This window comes from Mustela nigripes, chromosome X (genome assembly GCF_022355385.1).
Source record: "Mustela nigripes isolate SB6536 chromosome X, MUSNIG.SB6536, whole genome shotgun sequence".
NCBI classification, from domain to species: Eukaryota; Metazoa; Chordata; class Mammalia; order Carnivora; family Mustelidae; genus Mustela; species Mustela nigripes.
The window spans coordinates 81,584,596-81,603,032 of record NC_081575.1 but is presented as its reverse complement, the minus strand read 5'-3'; the positions used below and the strand labels follow the sequence as shown (position 1 = coordinate 81,603,032).

The window sequence follows — 18,437 nt, the reverse complement described above, 5'->3', positions numbered from 1 at the left end:
CTCTCCATTGGCTATTCGCGGCCTCTGTCTTCCCGTCCCAGCGCCTACGCAACCAAGGGATCTCCTGATTTTCTGGCCGCTCCGTTCGCTCCCCGCTGCCCCCATCGCCTGTTGTCATTCCATTTCCCCCGCCGCACACATGCCGGTCCCGCTGACACTCCCCAACTAGCAGTCCTACTTCTGCTCCTTCCATCCCGGACCCCGCACCACCCCCATTTAGGCATCCCCATTGATTCCCAGATCATCCCGCCTCCTGCACCGCCCACTCTCGGGCATCCCCATTGGCTGCGTGCTTTTCCTGCACTCGCTTCCCCGCTACGTTATCCAGGCGCGGCTCCCTATTGGCTTTCTGTTCTACCTGTCTTCGTCTCACCGCCTACACCCCCCGTGAGCCGTACCCCCCCCCCCCGCTGGCCTCCCCATTGGCTCCCCCCCCCTTCAGGCCCTGCCCCCGCCGGTCCCGCCACCGGTGCCGTCGGTGCCGCCGCCGCCGCCGATATGGCGCGCCCAGCCCCTGTGGAGCCCCCGCTGCGGCATCCCGCGCCCCCCTCGCCGGCCGCGGGCGAGCCCCGCACTTCTGTTGAGGCGGCGGTGGCCCCGCGGAGAGTGCTGTTCGCCGACGAGGCCTTGGGGCTGCCGCTGGCGCAGCTGCGCCGCTACCGGCCGTGGGGCGGGCCCGGGGCGGGCAAGATGGCGGCGGCGGCCGGGCAAGATGGCGACGGCGGCGGGGCTGACGAGGACGACGATGGCGAGGATGGGGATGAAGGGGAGGAGGAAGAGGAGGCTTGCCCTGCGCCCTCGCCGCTGTGCCCCGTCCCCGCTGGCGGGGGGTTTTACCTGGTGCCCACATTTTCGCTGCCGCCCGCGCCGGGCCGTCTGGAGCGCTTGGGGCGCGTCATGGTGGAGCTGGAGGCGCTGCTGCCGCCTCCCGGAGCGGTCCCCGGGGGTGCCGGGGTGTGGGTGCCTGGGGGGCGCCCGCCGGTGCTGCGCGGGTTGGTACGCGTGCTGAACCGCTCCTTCGAGAAAGCGGTGCACGTGCGGGCCTCACACGACGGCTGGGCTTCCTTCTGCGACCACCCAGCGCGCTACGTCCCGCGCAGCCCGCCGGGGGCAGGAGCGGGAGGACCAGGAGCAGGAGATCCCATCCTGGATCCCGGCCTGGGCCTGGGCTTGGGCCTTGGCCAGGCGTCCGCCTCCTCGCCCGACGACGGCGGCCGCACTGACCGCTTTGCCTTTCAGCTGCCCTTTGCTGAGGGCGCGGGCGATGGGGCGCGCCTGGACTTCGTGGTGCGCTATGAGACCCCCGAGGGCACTTTCTGGGCCAACAACCAAGGCCGCAACTACACAGTCCTGCTCCGGATCGCACCCGCTCCCACACCCACTGATGCTGAAGGGCTGCCCCAGCAGCAGCAGCTGCAGCAGCTGGAGCCACAGCCCGAGTGCCAGGGTCCCGTGGAGGCTGAGGCCAGGCAGCTGAAGAGCTGCATGAAGCCGGTGAGGCGCAGGTAATGTCTGCCAGCGCCACCTCCGCCAACGCAGGGCTGTGTCTAGGATGGAGGACAAGCATCCCGACCCTGGAACCCCCTCAGGCCTGCTCTCCAGGACAGGGAGGAGGGCGCATTCAGTCAGTTAGTCAGAGTAACGGAGGCCAAACATGTGCTAAGCTCTGTTTTAATTACTGGGGTTTCATTCATTTATTGAATTCCCCGGTAAAACCCTGAAGGAGACAGACATCTTCCCTACCCTCAAGGATGATGTAGGCTTCTCTGGGAGATGGTTTGAAAGAAAAAAAAAACAAGCAAGCAGATAAGATACGGAGGGATAAGATTAGTTGCTGAGAGGAAAGTGAAATAGGTTAAGGCGATAGTTTGGAGGGAATAGATGCTTTAGAATGTTCAGGGAAGACCTTTAAGGAGGTGAGTCCTGGATGATTGTAAGAGTCATGTGCAGGTATGGGGGTGGGGTGGGGAGAGTTTGTAGAAAAGGGAACAAGGAGGACTTTTCTGAGGGGGTGCAATTTAAACTGAGTCCTGAATGATAGAGGAAGAGTGGTTATGCACAGGTGTGGGAGCAGAGAGAGATGAGGACAGAGGTCCTAAGGTGAGAATGAGCTTGGTGTGAATGATGAGCTGTGTGCTGCAGTGGACAGAACTTAAGTGATCTAGTAGGGTAGACCAAGGGCTTTACCAGTGGGGGACAGGGGATCTGATCCCCATTTGACAGAGCAGCAAACGGATTCCAGAGGGAGAAACTGGTTGAGGAAGTGATGGCGCCTGGCTTTTCCAATTCCACCATGGCTGACCTTGAAGCCTGTGCATCTCTTTACTATTACATTCTAGTCCAGTGCGAGGTCTCCTGCAGGATTGAGGGGCTGAGTCTCTGCTCTCACAGGGAAGCAGTGGCTCTGGCAGAGGCAGAACCAGATGGGCCTGGACTTGAAGCTCTTGTCCTTTGTTTTTGCCTGTGACCATTCAGAGCCTGGGAGAAGGAGCCACTTAACCCCAGGAGGCATCATAGGAGACTAGATTTTCTCAGTCAAGCTAGGAGTTCTTTGAAGGTAGCAGCTAGGCCTGATTCTTTTGGGGGACGGGGTCACGTAAGTCTAGTCTGGGAGAAGTAGAGTCTCCGTGCGTGTGTGGGAAATGCACACATTTCCCTGCCTCTGGGAAGGACTGGAAATGGGAATGGGAAAATGCGTTCTGGACCTTGTATATGCTTGATAAGAAGCCTCAGGCTGCAGCAAGATGATTGTGGTCCTGGCAAGGCCTTAGGCTGTGAGTGAGTGATTCAGAAAGGTCTAGCTTGGGGCTGGTGGGCAGTCAAGTACCCACTTACGGACCTGTGAGCCCCACAGTAACCTGAGACTTAAGTGTAAGGGGCCAGGCAGCATGCCTTCCCTTATGTGTTAAGAGAATGGATTCTGACATCAGTGCCTTGGTTCAAATTGCAGCCTTGCCGTCTGTTGGCGTTGTGACCTTGGCTAACTCATTTAACCGCACCATGCCTCAGTACCCTCACCTGTAAAACAGATAATTACAACACCTACTTCAGAGGAGACGAGTAAAAGCACTCAGAACCAAATCTGGCTCATAGCAGTGCCAGAAAGTGTTAGCTAATGTTTATGTTTAGGGAATCACACATACAGTTCCTTGGATATGCCTCCCAAACTCGGCTCTGCCCATCACCTACTGTGTGGCCTTGCCTCAGTTTCTTCATCTGTAAGCCTCAGTCTTCTCATCTGCTAAAGGGGAATGACAGTCACTTTGGATTGAACACAGCAAACATGGGCAAGGCACTGAAGGATGGTGGTAGCCGTGGAAGAGAATAGTGGTCAGCATTTACTGAGCTGTGTGCTGAGAGCTTCAAGGCTGTTCTCTCCTGAGTCCTGCTGTGTGTGCTCTGTGGTACAGGCGCTCTGGTTATGTGCATTTGATAAAGGGGGATACTGAGGTAGCTCAGGGAGTGACAATGCCAGGGAGGACATGCTGGGGACTTTTTTTTTTTTTAACTACTCCTCTGGAAGTTCTGACAGGGTTCAGGAAGAGTTCTGCATCTCATTTCTGGTGTTCCCAGCAGGGTATGCTTTCCTTTTCTCTCTCTCTTTCTCTTCTCACTCTTTTCTGTTTGTCTCTCTGTTTGCTTTTTGGAGGTATCCCTTTACGAAGTGTAGTGTCTTAAGTATAGGGCTCAGTGGATTTTTACATACATATGCTCGTGTAGCCATCACCCAGATCAAGGTTTGGAGTGGTCCTGGTTCCCAGAAGCGCCTTCATTTCTGTCACTTTTCCCAAGTTGTCTTCCCAGGTGGCTGCATGGGAGCCCTGTCTGTAAGATGCGACAGTTTGGGTAACCAGAGTTTGGTCATTTTAGAGTGTTAAAGGAAGAGAACCAGAGAAATCAAAAGCTCGCAGGGCCAAGGTGGGTGGAGAGGGTGTTTTTCTTTTAAAATACATGGGCGGTTTTAAGGAGAAATTGAAGCAGCTCGTTCAGACAATTGTTTTGGTATCTGGCCCCAGGTCTGTGGTTCCTAACATGACTTGTGATATTATTTTAAGTGGGCAGATGGCTTTTTGATAGCTTCTTTATCTTTTGATCTCAGCTCTTGCAAAGGGGAGGTTGGTGCTCATTGCAAGATCAGCGGTAAGATTTTCTTTGTAGGTCGGTGGCTTTCTTGGCGAGTACATTTCAACTTATTTTTGTTTTAAAAGCTGTGTGCTGCCCGGGACTTGGAGCACTGTTGAAGAACAGCTGCCCCTGCGACCCAGCCCTCTTGGGAACCAGTAGCTGGTCGCAGGGGATAGGCTGAATGTGTGGGAGCCCTGTGGTAGAGGGCCTTGTTCAGAAGTGCCGGCCGCAGCCCCCGCCCCTGCCTCTCGCCCTGAACTGGGCATGGCCACGTCAGGTGGGGGCACAGGGGAAGTTTATGTTATGGGACCAGGCTTTTGATAACACTTAGGCTTCGAGATGATCCATCAACAAGCATTTGTTGAGGGCCTACTATGTGCTGGGCACGGTGCTAGGTTCAAACAGGGAAAAAGACGCAGACTGGCACTAAGCTGTCGAGGGTATTGTGGTGGAATTGGGTGGGAGAGGCAGGGATGGAGGGCTTGGTGTGTGACGCTTGGCAGAGACCCTACTCTGTGCTGGGCGTTTTGCTGAGGGTTCGCATGCAAAGGCCTCATCTAATCCCTTGAGAGAGACTGTTTTTATCCCTCTTTCCTGGATGAGCAAACTGAGGCTCCCAGAGTCCAGAGTCCTAGGGCTGGTGTCGGGAGGAACCCTCCTGGTCTGCCTTGGCTTAACACCCTTAGGAGGTGTCCTGTTCCTCTTAGAAAAAAAAAGACCAAGAAAGCCTCAGCATGGCCTTCCAGCATCCTCCTGCCCTGTCCCCCAGTCTGTCCTCCACAGCTGCTAGTCTCACATCCCACCATCCATCCTCTGCCTTCAGAGCTCCTGTCACTGTGGTCTTAACAAGGTGCCTTGCCCCTTAACTGCCTCAGGGCCTTTGCCCATGCTGTTTTCCATCACCAGGAATGTTGATCCTGTACTCCTTGTGGTCTCCTCGTTTTGATCCCTCAGTTCTAAGAGTGCTTCCCCTGGAAAGCTTGTCCATCCCAACATCCTGATGTTTTCTTAGCATGGCCCTGATGTTTTCATAGTGTAGATCAGCCAAGCCCTGCCTGAAAATGTCAGGTAGCAGAACAGGTGTGTGTTGCCACAATTTTAAGATCATTTCCCACCCTGCCTGGCAGTCCTATTCTATTTTTCTGATCCACTCTTGTCTCCACCTTGCTGTGACTCTTTTCAAATGTTCTTTACCTTCAGACTTTACTTCCTGCTTCAAAAAACAAAAAGAAGCTGAAAGGATGGAACTCCCCATAGCTCACAGCCCCCCAGCATGCAAACTAAGTTCCCTCCCTTGTGTTACAGGGGAGGAGGGGCCCCTTTTACTGTCTCAGGCCAGTCTCCCCATTTGTGCTCTGCAAGTTCCATTTTCTGCCACCTGCTCCAGAACTTGACCCTTTCTCTCCTGGCAGCTTTTTTGGCCCTCCTCGCTGATCCTCTCTCTTGGCCTTCATACATGCTAGCATCTCTCCTGTCTCAAAAACCTGTCCTTTGACCTCCCCTCTGTCCCTGCTGCTCCCAACCAGCACCTAACCACCCCTTCCTCTTCAGTGCTGACCCCTCTCTGAAGAGTTGCTGACACTCTCCTCCGTTTGCTTCAGCCCTCCACATCTACCAGATTCCAGAGGTGGTTTTGGTTTTCTTCTTGAAGTTGCTGAGCATTCCTACTTAACACACGGTCTCTCCCTTGCCTTGGGACCACGCTCTGCTGCTTTTCCTCTTAACCCCCTGGCCTTTCTCCTTGCTCTTGCCTTCAGCTCACATAGCCAGGCTGGGTGTCTCTCACTTGGCTGGTGTCCCAAAGATGGGTCCCGTGTTCGAGATCGAATCCATCACCTCCCCAGCAGTGTTTCTGAGCGGCCTCTCCCTGACCCCTCCCTTGCTTATCTTCCTTCTAAGCATCCTAAGCCCATCCTGACCCTGGAGTCTGGGCCAGGGCCCTTTGTTCCAGAGCATTCTTCCTTTCCTGAAGGCACAGACCTCAGTTTGTAGTTAGACCTTCATTAGGGGATTACTGGATGACCCTCTCTGCCCTCTTAGACTGTAAGCTCCGTGAGGGGTAGGGACATGGTCTGCTTTTTGTTCACCTCTGTATTCCTGCAGGGCCTGCCACGGTGCCTGGCACTTAACAGGTGCTCAATAAATGTTTGTTGAAAGAATGAGTGTGAGTTATTTTTTTAAATGTCTTCCTCCACACGAAATTGTCAGCTTGCTAGTTGGGTGTGCTCCTCCTTGTGTCTCCAGGGTCTGTCACTGGGCTGATGCACGGTAAGGCCTCAGTGATTTTTAGGTCACCTGTTGCTGAATGGTTGGGGACACAACTTGCTCTCTGAGTTGGTAGCCTAAGGGGAAACCAGAACAAACAAAGTTGAAACAGGACAGGCCAAGGGCCGTCTTAGTTGTCCAGAAAGTCAGGATTGAGTGAGAAAGCGATCCTTTTGTACTCCACCGACAATTGGTAGGGCATCATGGTTAAGGATGTGGACTGAGGCCACACACTATGGAAGTGGCGGAACTGGGCTCTGGGCCAGGGTGGTCCTCCTCTAGTTCCACAGTTCCTAAAGGCTATACAAGGCTGGGTGGTGCATCTGACCAGTGGGGCATTGCCAGGCAAGTTGCTGTCCTTTTCAGAGCCTCAGTTCCCCTCAGTGGGAATTTGGAGGGGATCACTGTTTGTTAGCACTTTATAGGCGATGTTCCACTATTTTCTCAGTCTACCCCACAGCCCTCTGGGGTGGCCATTACCATTGTACCTTCCTTACGGAGGAGGAAAGTGAGGCATCGAGAGGTTAAGTGACTTGTTCCAGGTCACACGGCTGGTAGGTGGCAGAGCTGAGATTATTCAAAGTTAACCTGTTCTGACCCTTCATTGAACTGTAAAATCAGTTTCCTGGATCCCAACCAATATTAAAGAAAAAGAAGTAGCATAGGAAATAGTGTGCATCACAACACGTAGTAAAGGTAAGTGCTGTTTCACTCGAAGAACAACTGTTTTTCAGTTTTCTATAACTGTATATTTACACATGTATGGGGGGTGCCGGCGTATGATGTCAAATGTATTTCTTACTGTGGGTCACTGCCAAATGAATGAAGTCCCTGCCATGAAAGAAGCTCGTGGCCACGATAAACTGCTGTCCTCCCTGCCAGCCCGCCTGAGGGGCTGTGAGTCCCAGAGTCGACACTGACACAGACCGTAGCTGGGGAAGGCAGAGCAGTGCACCCCCCCCCAAGAATGTGGTGACTTTCACAGCTGCTTCAAACCCTGTTCTTGTCAGAAAGCAGATGGCTGGGGGAGTAACCAGAATCCTGGGATTCCAAGTATCGTGGGGCAAGTTTCTGAAGCCACCTGACCTCCTGGGGAGTCAGCATGATCTTCGAGTTGACTGCATGGGAGCTGGGGTCTGCTGAGTTTCCCTTTGGGTTTCAGCACATGACCCACTTTGGGCTTGCCAAGTTCTTTGAAAACAGCGTCGGGGGTACTCCCAGAGGACTCGGGGTGGCTGCAGTGATGTGAGTGCTCTGAGAGTCTGCTTTGTTCTCGCCCATTGGGGGTTGTCAGCCCTCCCCCGCTTGCACTCTGGTGATTAACTTTTTTGTTCTGTCTCGGCTGGCCCAGGCTGGGGCTGACAGCACCTCTTTCTGAAATCTCACCTTCCGGTCTCTCCGCATGTCGTCTGAGGTCAGCGGTCGTTGAATTTCCTGATGGTAGGAGGAATTTCACACTTAGGAGACTGGTGTGGCCCCTTCTAGGCTGCACTGTCTTGACTAGTTTTTGAGAACACCCCAAGGATGCATCCTGGGTGTGGGTCCAGGATCCCGGGCCTGCCCCCGGCCCACTACTGCGTTTTGCCCTGGAGAAGATAGCACGTGGCATTTGTGGGGCTGGTGCCAAAAGAGCAGGTTTCCTTCTCGAAAATTAGCAAGCACCCTGGAGGTACAGTTTTGTTCTTAATCTCCTCCCTCCCAGTTTTTCTAAGAACCCCTCTTCTCTGTTACTGATCAGTGAGTCAGTATACACTTGTACTCCATTTCTCTTACTATCCTCCTTTTGATTAAAGTCATAGCTGCCCCTGAATGTTTACTGTGAAAGACAGTTCAAGGATATCTAGGTTTTTTTTTTTTCAGCCCACAGTTTCGAGCAGTCTTCAAAATGGAGCCTTCTTTGGATTGTTATCAGTGTGGTATGTAGTTAGTGGGTGTAGAGACACGGTTCCTTGAGCCTCAGTTTCCGCATTTGTAAAAAGGGAAGGGTGTTGCTTTGAAGGATAGATGTGAAGGTTTTCAAATGACTTGGTGTATCAATGAAAAGGGCCCACGTTGGAGGAGATGAACGATAAATGCTTGTGCCTCCTGCTTTCATCTCTCTGACTTCAGAGGTATGGAGAGAGCCCTGTGTACTTCTGCTGACTTTGTGGATCTTGGGATCGGCTGAATTGCTTGACCTGATTTTTGGAAGCTCCCCCTCTTCTCACGCTCCTCTGCTGCAGAAGAGATGCTCTGGGGGCTGAGGGATTTGTATTGTATTTGTTTTTCCTCTCCTTCCTTCAGCTGAACTGTGGAATTCTTTTCCTTCTGGTTGGCTGCATCCTGTGTCCCTCCCCGCCCCACCTTTTCTCTCTCCAATACATCTAGGACTCTGGAGTGGTATTTCAGAGCCTGGTTGTACATGTCAGCACTGGGCCAGATGGCACGGGACGGCTTGCCTAGTCCTGCCCCTGGGAGGGAGGACTACCCTTCTGTTTGTGGGTCTTCTTGAAGAAACTTGCTTTAGATGATCTTAGAAAGGTAACTTTTTCCTCTAATGAAGGACTGTGCTAGCAAAAGAAGTCTTTAGAAATTGTTTTGGGCCACAGGTCCAAAGACCTAGATTTTAAACTTCTGGGGGGACTGGCACAAGATCAGGCTGGTTTATTCCAAATCCTCCTTTCTTCTCTGTGATGCTTAGGAGTTGGTGGCCGGGATTCTGGAGTCACTCACTCCCGGGCCTGGTAATACTCAGATTCAAATACCTTCGGTGGGACGCACGAGCTCTAGCCCATAGAGAAAGATAGTTCCTTCTGGAGCTTCCAGACTCTAGATCCATGTACCTGATTCAAATTTCTTCCCTGAGGGACCTTGCTGTGACTTCTGTGTCTGGTGGTCACCTAGCCACATGTCCCACGAAGGCAGGGAAACTGGGAAAGAATATATGAGCAAAAGACAGGTCCAAAGAAAAGCCTGAATGAATGAAGAGGGAGAGATCTTGTCTGTTATTGCTGCCCCCCTCTACCTACTTCTGGAAAGGATTGGAGATGGCATTGGGGTAAGACCCCAGTTTCCCCCCGCCCCCTGTCCAGGAAGCAGCAGTTTGTTGATCAAGAGCCTGGATTTAGACATGGGAGCCAGAAGGCTTAGGTTTTGGTCCTTGCTGCCTGACCTCGAGCCGTTTCCTCAGCTTCCACGTCATTATCTGTGAGATGCAGATAATACTACCACCCACTTCACAGGATTAAAAGTACCTTCCTCATAGGATTATTGTGAGGCTGTGTTAATAGATGTGAAAGCACCCAGAACAGTGCCAAACATCACAGAAGGTATTCTATTCAGGTCAGCTAGTGATCCCCGGTTTCTGAGAGGCAATTAATTATGTTTTTCAAAAAGTTGCAACCATCTGCAGAAATGTCAATGTCATCATATTACCTTTTAGGAATGAGAAGTTCTGAGCAATTGCCTCAGCTCCTCTCCGCCTCTGCTCATGTTTTTGTTAACGCTTCCCTCTCATTTGCCTTAATCTGTAAACATTTGGTACTCATTTCTGAGAATGAGAACAGCGATTTCTCCATGATCCCTGTGACCCCACCTCTGGGAGAGACCGGGCGAAATACACTTGCCTTATGCCACTTAGACGGCGGGGCCTGACTTCCGTTGTGGAGGAGGACCAACCTTAATGAATACCCGCGGTCGATTCAGCCCCCTGCTCTGTGCCAGACCCTGGTGTCTGGCTCGATGGCCTTGACTGCCCTGTGCTTGGTGTGTATATCCTGACTGTCCTGTGCTCCGTTTTAAGGTGAGGAGGGCGAGGCTCCGAAAGGTTAGGGGGTTGGCCAGGCTGATTGGGTGACGGGGGGCATGTTGGTGGAGGGACCCAGGTCTTTGTGACCCTGGGCTACTTCCTTTTTCTGCTGGCTTCCTTCCTGTCCTCCAGTTGCTTCCTTCCTCCTCTTTGCTGCTTTTCTGAGTCCCACAGTCCTCACCTGGCCTTTCTTGGAGAAAGCGGGTTCCTCTACGGCTAGGATTATACCCTAAGGAAATGATCCAAAATGCTCATATAAGCCATGCCCAGTAGTGTCTGCTGGAGTCTGCTTCGTGAGAGCAGAAAGAAGGCAACAAACGAGCCGCTCAGGAGGATGGGAGTGGGTTACAGATGTCATGGTGAGCCACTGTGAGGGTAAACAGCCACCTCAGGTGTTGACAAGAGCATATAGTGATGCTTCATATGGTTGCACGGACATGGCACGGACAAAGCCAGCTGCGAAATATTGTCTGTGGAAGCTAAGTTGATTTTGTAGAATATCTGGAATGAACTTGTCCTTCGTGGTCCTAGTGGTTGCCTCTAGCTGATGTGTGACTTTCCCCCCTTCTCTATGCTTTTCTGTGTTTCACAGCATTTCCCCAATGTGTCTGTAGGACTTTTCCAATCAGGGTTGGGTAAAAAGAGGTGGCAGAAGGGAAGACGGCCACTGTCCCTTGGGAGTGGGCTGCCACGGAGTCTCGGAAGGGGCTGGTGGGTGGCACAACTGGCCTCTCAGGGACATCAGATCCATGCATTCTCCCCTTTGCCCCCCGACAGGCCCGCTGAGGAAGAGCTGAGAATGAGGAGCGCGGAGGACAGCACCCCCGCTGTGGGTAAGCAATTGGCAGGCTGTGGGGGTTTCAGCTTCTGCGCACTGTTCCTTTCTTTCTCCCTGTTTTCTCTATATGAATTAGGAGGTCCCCTCTGCCTTCAACTGTCCCAGAGAGCCTCAGAGACAAAGCTGCAAAGTAGCCCAAAGCGTAGCCTTTCTTAACTAAACCTGGCTTGCCTGGACACCTGCCTCACCCCAACGCTACCCCTTCTCTTCTCTCCAGCAGAGCGCCCTAATGTCCAGGAGTCAGTGGGTCCCCTTGTGGCCCCCACCCCTCTCCGCCCATGGCCTCAGATGACGCTTCAGGTAAGCAGGCCCAGCAGCCTCTGGATGGACAGCCCAATGGGAGACTGGGTGGTGGTGGCCAACTTGCTCCAGGTCTACCCTAGGTCGGAGGGAGGCCCCCAAAAGCAGAACCTGAGGGCGGAGGGTGGAAAGCCGGGATTCACCCGAGCTTTGTTATGTTAGCAAACATTTATCAAGTGCTTGCCCTGTGCCAAGCAATCCTGGGCACTGGGAAGCTGGGAGTGACCAAAAAAGAGTTCTCTGTGGGACTTATTTACACTTTGGTGGAGTGAGACATGACAAAACAAAAGAATAGTTAAAATATATGCTGTTTTAGGTGATGATGAGCGCTAAGGAAAAAAATAAAGGGATGGGGAGTGTGTGTGTGTCATACATGTGTGTGTGCACATGCGCATGCATATGGGGTGGGGGGAAGGTTTGTGAGTTTAGAGCAGTCGAGGCCTTCATGGAAAGTGAGATTTGAGCAAAGATTGGAGAAGGTGAGAGTGAGCCACATGAGTAACTAGGGGAAGAACATCCCAGGCAGCTGCAAAGCCCCCCAGGCAGGGCCATGACTAATGTGTGAGGAACAGCAAAGAGCAGTGAGTGGGGGGGGGCGTGGGGAGCAGCAGGAGGTGAGGTCAGACAGATCACATAGCAGTAGCATCTCGTGGGCCTTGGAGAGAACCCGGGCTTTTACTCTGAATGACAGGGGAGCCACGGAGAGGTAGTGAGCGGAGGAAGGCCATGATCTGACTTAGGATTTAACAGGCTCCCTTTGGCTGCTGTGAGAACAATAGGCTGTAGGAATGAGGGCAGAAGCAGGGGGACTGTGACGGGAAGGCAGCTGCAGTGGTCTGGGCAATTGATGCCGGAGATGGCAGGGGAGATAGAGATTCTGGAGATGTATGTTAGAGAGAAAGAGAGAGAGAGCGAGCATGTGTGTTTGTGTGTGTTTTAGTACAAAGGTTTTCAAACATATATAGGAGGAAAGAGACTAGTATAATGAACTCACATATTCCTGTCACCTAGCTTCAACAAATTTCAGCACATGTCCATTCCTACTTTTCCCATACCCTCTCTGCCCCACCCCTCAATTGCCTATGGAATTATTTTGGGAAGAAATCCAGACATTATCTCATCCACAAATATTTCAGTTTGTATCTCAGAAAATTAAGCACTCTTTTAAAAAAAAAAACCACACACAATGCAGCATCATGCCTCTGGAAATCAACAGTTAGTCCTCAGTATCATCAAATATTTGATCAGTGTTCAAATTTCCTTATCTCATAGGTGTTATAGGATCCAAACCAGGTCAACACATTACATTTGGTGGATGGGTCTTTTTTAGATTTTAAAATCTCCCTCACTTTTCTGGCAGTTTGTTTGTTTGTTGAAGAAACCTTGTTTGTCCTGTAGAGTTTCCCATAGACTGGTTTTGGCTGATTGTATGGAAACATATTTCTCACTCTTTTTTTTAATCAATATGTTAATTCCACTTAATTAATGTGATCTATTAAATCCAATTAATCCACTTTAAATTGATTTATTAAATACCATCTATTATTATGAAACTAATTTAACTAGAATTGATTCTATTTAATTCTCTTATTCCCATTTCATTTAGTAACTGGAATTCTTTTCCAAGGAAAAACGTTCTCATATCAACCATTTGGCTGCCTTGAGGGTATATAATTTGTATTGAAAAAGCTGTATAAATACTTAATTTTTTCCCTTTTATTTACCAGTTTTCAGAAGAAGTGAACTTCTCCAAAGGTGACCAACGAAAGGATTTTTGGTTTTGGTGTATTATTATTAACTCGTGAATTTTAAACATATTTGATAAGTTTCCACCCATTGCATTTATTTACTCATTTTGATGCTTAAATTGAACTCTCTCCAGTCAGTAGGCGCTTGCTTACAATGGTTCCAGAGTCCTTTTGAACACAGTCACATCATTCTTGGACCACTTCTTCAGATTCTTGAATGACAGTGTGTCCTAGACTCATTTTGTACTTACCCTACCCGCAGCCATTTAGTTAGAAAGCTCTGGTTCCTTTTAGGGGAGAATGGTATTTAAAAACTAGAATCTGGGTGCTCCGTGTGCTTTCCTCTTGCTAGATAGGCCATTGTTTCTAGGCCTTGTCAAAATAAGTGTTTTTGAAAGAGAAAATACCTGAATTCACGTGGATATTCTGGATCTGTTTTAGAGGTCAGCCAACAGTACTTATGGAGAGCCATTCACCAAATGTTGAGGCCCACTGCCTTCCTTAGCTTAATGGTCTGCAGGAAGTTCCCTTTTACTCCATCTGATTTGGTTATGTTAATAAAGATGACATAGGCTTTGGCATTTGGGGCATTAGAGAGGGCTCTTTAAGGAGGGTGTACCTGGAAACACGGGTGGGGCTGGGTGTGGGCTGTCACCAGTCTCACTGTCTCTGCCTGTCCCATCCCCTCCTCTACTTCATTCCTCTTCCTTTCTCTCCCCTCCTGCCCTACCCCCCCCCTCCCCAATGGCTCTAGGTTTCTGAAGTTACAGTGACTGGCAAACCCCCAGAGGAAGGTGACGTCCCCAGAAGCAATCCGCCTGTGGCTTTCACAGAGGTCCCCCAGGCACGGGCCATCAGGATTCTCCCCTCTTCCTCTCTCTGTGGCCTGGGTGGCTCCCCCAGGGACCAGGCCTCGGGGCCCGATGCAAGTGAGGGGACAGTCGGGCCTCTTCTGGAACCCAGCCAGCAACAGGTGGAGGCCACGTGGGAAGTATCGCAAGAGAATGGAGGGGGCCGAAAGGACTCCATGGTGGGGGCCTTAATGGATGAACCCCCTGGGGGTCTGGAGGTTGTAGGTGGGTTGGAGGAGCTGCTTGGCGAGGACACCATTGACCAGGAGCTGGAGCAGCTCTACCTGTCTCACCTGAGCCGCCTGCGGGCCGCTGTGGCTGCAGGTGGGGTGGGAGGTGGCGGGGAGGGCCCCACAGATGGGGGGGTATCCCCCAGCCATCCCCTGGGCATACTCACGGACCGCGACCTGATCTTGAAGTGGCCTGGCCCCGAGCGAGCCCTGAACAGCGCCCTGGCTGAGGAGATCACCCTGCACTATGCCCGGCTGGGGCGTGGTGTGGAGCTTATCAAGGACACTGAGGATCCTGATGAGGAGGGGGAGGGCGAAGAGGGACTCTCCATTGTACCCTCCAGCCCAGAAGGGGACACCCCCAAGGAATCACCTCCAGAAATCCTCTCAGGGGTCCATCCTGTGGTAGCCACTATGGGAGATGTGTGGCTCCCGTGGGCAGAGGGCTCGGGCTGTGACAGCCCCGTGGTTCTGGGTGCAGAGGGTCAGTTCACTGGGGCTCCAGAAAAAGGGATGGGCAAGGACACCGACTCTCTGCGCATAAGTAGGGTGATGGCTGGGGTGACCGGGCCCCCAGGGGAGAAAGAAGGCCGGATGGAGTTTACCACTGAGTGGGCAGACAGCTTGGTTCCTAGATCCGGTAAGGAGCCAGCTGCTCCAGTCCTACGGGGGCAAAGTTTGACCCTCCTCAGTCCCTTGGGGCCTGAAGTCTGTCCTTCTAGCCTGGCCAGGCCCCATATGAGCCCCCAGGATGAAGAGGGTGCAGGCCCAAGCCTGGAGCCCCCAAAGAAGTCCCCCACCTTAGCAGCCCCTGCAGAAAGTGTGTGTGTATTGCCTCCCCAGCTGTGGGGGCCCTTGACCCAGACTCTGGGGGTCCTGGCTGGGTTGGTGGTGGTCCCTGTGGCTCTGAACAGTGGTATGTCCCTCCTGGTGCTTGCGCTGTGCCTCTCTCTGGCCTGGTTCTCGTAGAGGCTGCTTGTGTGGGGTGCAGCAGTAACAGACTTCCCCCCTCTCTGGGGTATGGAGAGAGGCCGTCCCTGCACTGCACCCAGGGGGTTCAGATAGGATGTGTGGCCTGTATAGTAAGGGGTCTTTTGCTTCTGAGAATGCCCAACTGGAGAGAGACCTTCCCGTCCCTGAGGACTTGTCGGCACAGGGCTCCCTGTGGTGATGCCGGTGGAGGGGAACAGGGCACGGTGGACGGTGTGAGATAACTTTCAGAGAGGAACTGGGCATGCCCTCCCTTCCTCCCCCCCCCTCAAGCCTGTATTTATTTTTGTATAATTCTCTGGACGAGGGCAAGTGGTCGTGAGCTGGTCTTGGGGCACAATTACCCAGAGATATATTTATTAACAGCCAACCTGTGCAACCTGCTGGAGCTTTATTTTTAATTTAATTTATATAGAGTACCTATTATTATATGCCACAATAGAGCTCTATGAGAAATGATGTGTCTTGCTGTACAGTGTTCTCCTGTGTGGGCCTGAGTGTGTGGGGTGGTCCTGTTCTATGGGAGGGGCGGGTGGGGAGTTGGCCGTGGGACACGGCCATGTCTGCTGCCACAGCTTCAGTCCATGCCACCTCACCTTATGGTCCTGCCCTGTGTGGTCTGGTGGTCTTTGGAGGGGCGGGTCCTTTGGTCTTTTCTATATTCTGCTAGGGAGGGAGGAAGAATGATTGCCATGTGAGGGTTTGGTGTTGAACACATGGCTGCGGCAGTGGATGTGGTCAGCTGTAGATGTGGGAATACTGGCTGCAAATAAGCCACAAGGTTTTGAGGTTCCTGGGGAAAAAAAGAAACCTTTGACACCAGGAAGGAGACCCTTCTGTCTCCAAGATTGGGAAGGTCTCAGAAGGGACACAGGAGTTCATGTGCTGTGAAGAATTCATACCAGAGTTGCTGTCCACAGACTTTGCCTTTATAACTCAAAACAGGAAACCCAGAAGCTTTGAAAGAAAGGATAGATATATTTACTGCATGCAAATAAAAATCTCTGCATTAGCACAACAAAACACCATATATTTATTTACTTGCCTTTGCAACAAAACTTTACACCAACTTTCTTTCATTCTTCTCCAGGGCTCCCCTGCTTTTCTGAAACAGCCCCAATCAGATTGTTTGCCCAGCCACTTCAGCAAAAAATCCCTGATGATATTTGATTGGTCCATCAACAGCCACATCCCAGATTTCATCTTCCTTGACCTATTGGCAACATTTGACACAGCTGGTCATCTCCTTGAAATCTCTCTTTACTTGGTTTCTGGGACACCATACTTGCCTGGTTTTCCTCTTTCCTTGTTGGCCACTCTTCTAGAACAGGGCCTGGTACCTAGTAAGTCCTCAGCAAATGCCTACTGATTGAAATAATGAGGGAACAAATAAACAGATGTGGGAAAATAGAGACATGGTTAGAGAGCTTAGCTGGGCATTCAGTGGTGACAAGCTCAGGTCAGTTCCACAAATGTGGACTGACCACCTCTTCTCTGTTCTGAGGACACAGAGGAAGGATCTCACAGTCTAGTGGGAGAGACAGACACAGAGAAAGGATTTTAGTACAGTGTGGTTAGCTCATTAGCAGTGATGGGGGCCTCAGGACATATGCTCAGCCCAGTGTGGGGACTCTGGAAACCTTTTGGGAGGGCACAGTGCCTTAACTGAGTTAAAAAATGAGAAGGAATCCAGCAGATAGTAGAGGGGGAGAGAGAGCAGTCCAGTCAGAAGGAATAGCATTGCAGAGGTTTGGAAGTGGAAAACAGGTACAGAAAACAAATTCAGCACCCACTCATTTCATCTGTCTTTCAATGAGGATATTCTCACTTGGTCAAATATCAAAAGTGCAAACAAGTGTCCGTGGTCTTCCACTGATGTGATTATTTGCTCAATGTCCAAAAAGGCAACTTTCTACCAACTAGATTGAAAAGTTAGATACAATGGACAAAGTACTCAAATTACTACAGACACATAACTTGCCAAAACTGTCTCAAAAAAAAAAAAGAGGAAAAGTTGAGCAGTCCTATGACCATTAAAGTAACAGAACCTATAACCGGAAGTCTTCCCATACGGAAAATCTGGGCCCAGATGGTTTCACTGGTGAAACACTCAAGGAACAAATAATTCTGATTTTACAAAAGCAATTCCAGAGTGCCATAAAAGGGAGCATCTAATTCGTTTTATGGGGCTGATAGAACCTTGATCATAAAACTTGATGAGTGAAAAAAGAATATTATAGATCTCAAGAAAATATACAAATACCTTAAACTAAACAGCTGCCTGTCTTGGTCTGCTTAGGCAGCCATAACAAAATGGTGTAGACTATGTGGCTTGAAAACAACAAACATTTATTTCTCACAGCACTGGAGGCTGGGAAGTTGAAGATCAGAGCACCTGAAGATTTGGAGACTGGTGGGGACCAATGTCCTGGTTCATAGATGGCTCTCTTCTTGTGGTGTCTTCACATAGTGAAGGGGCAATGTTACTCTTTGGGGTTTCTCTTTTTTTCTTTTTAAAGATTTTATTTATTTATTTGAGAGAGAAAGAGCATGAGAGGGGAGAATTTCAGAGGAAGAAGCAGACTCCCCGCAGAGCTGGGAGCCCAATGCGGGACTCAATCCCAGTACTCCAGGATCATGACCTGAGCTGAAGGCAGTGGCTTAACCAAGTCACCCGAGACACCCAGGTGCCCACTCTTTGGGGTTTCTTATAAAGATACTCATCCCATTCATGAAGGCTCCACCCTCATGATCTAATCGCCCCCTTTAGGGCCTTTAGCCCCCACCTCCTAATACCATCACATTGGGGGTTACATTTCAACATACAGCTTGTGAGGGGACACAATCATTCAGTCTCTAGCACTGCCGACATTCAATACATTTCAAAGGTGTAATATGACCAAGTTGGATTCATTCTAAAACTGCAACATTTTTATTTAACATTTAACGTTTGAGCTCAGTCAACAAAAGTTGCTTCATTAACATATCAAAGGAGAAACCACAATAATCTAAATAGCTGTAGAGAAAGCATTGGATTAAATTTAACATCTATTCATGATTTTATTTTTTGAAAGATTTTATTTATTTGGGGGGTTGGGGGAGCAGAGGGAGAAGGAGTGCTGCGTGCAGAGCCCAATCTCACAACCCTGAGATCATGACCTGAGCCAAAATCAAGAGGTGGAAGCTTAACTCACTGAGCCACCCAGGTGCTCCTCTGTTCTTGACTCCAAAAACCTTAGCAAGGGACAGCTGGGTGGTTCAGTCGGTTGAGCATCTGATTCTTTTTTTTTTTTTTTAAAGATT

General features: G+C 50.8%; 1 protein-coding gene across 2 annotated transcripts; it reads left to right on the top strand.

Moving 5' to 3' along the window:
* Positions 1-450: 450 nt before the first annotated feature.
* PPP1R3F (protein phosphatase 1 regulatory subunit 3F) lies at positions 451-15,630 on the top strand. Of its 2 annotated transcripts, none has more exons than XM_059385696.1 (4): positions 451-1,505; positions 10,955-11,010; positions 11,236-11,315; positions 13,818-15,630. In XM_059385696.1, exons 1-4 carry the CDS (start codon positions 499-501, stop codon positions 15,111-15,113), a joined length of 2,439 nt encoding a protein of 812 aa, XP_059241679.1. In that variant the 5' UTR covers positions 451-498; the 3' UTR covers positions 15,114-15,630. The 2 variants fall into 2 exon arrangements, with proteins under 2 accessions (XP_059241679.1, XP_059241678.1); XM_059385695.1 differs by having other exon boundaries at positions 11,233-11,315; positions 13,818-15,629.
* Positions 15,631-18,437: the final 2,807 nt, after the last annotated feature.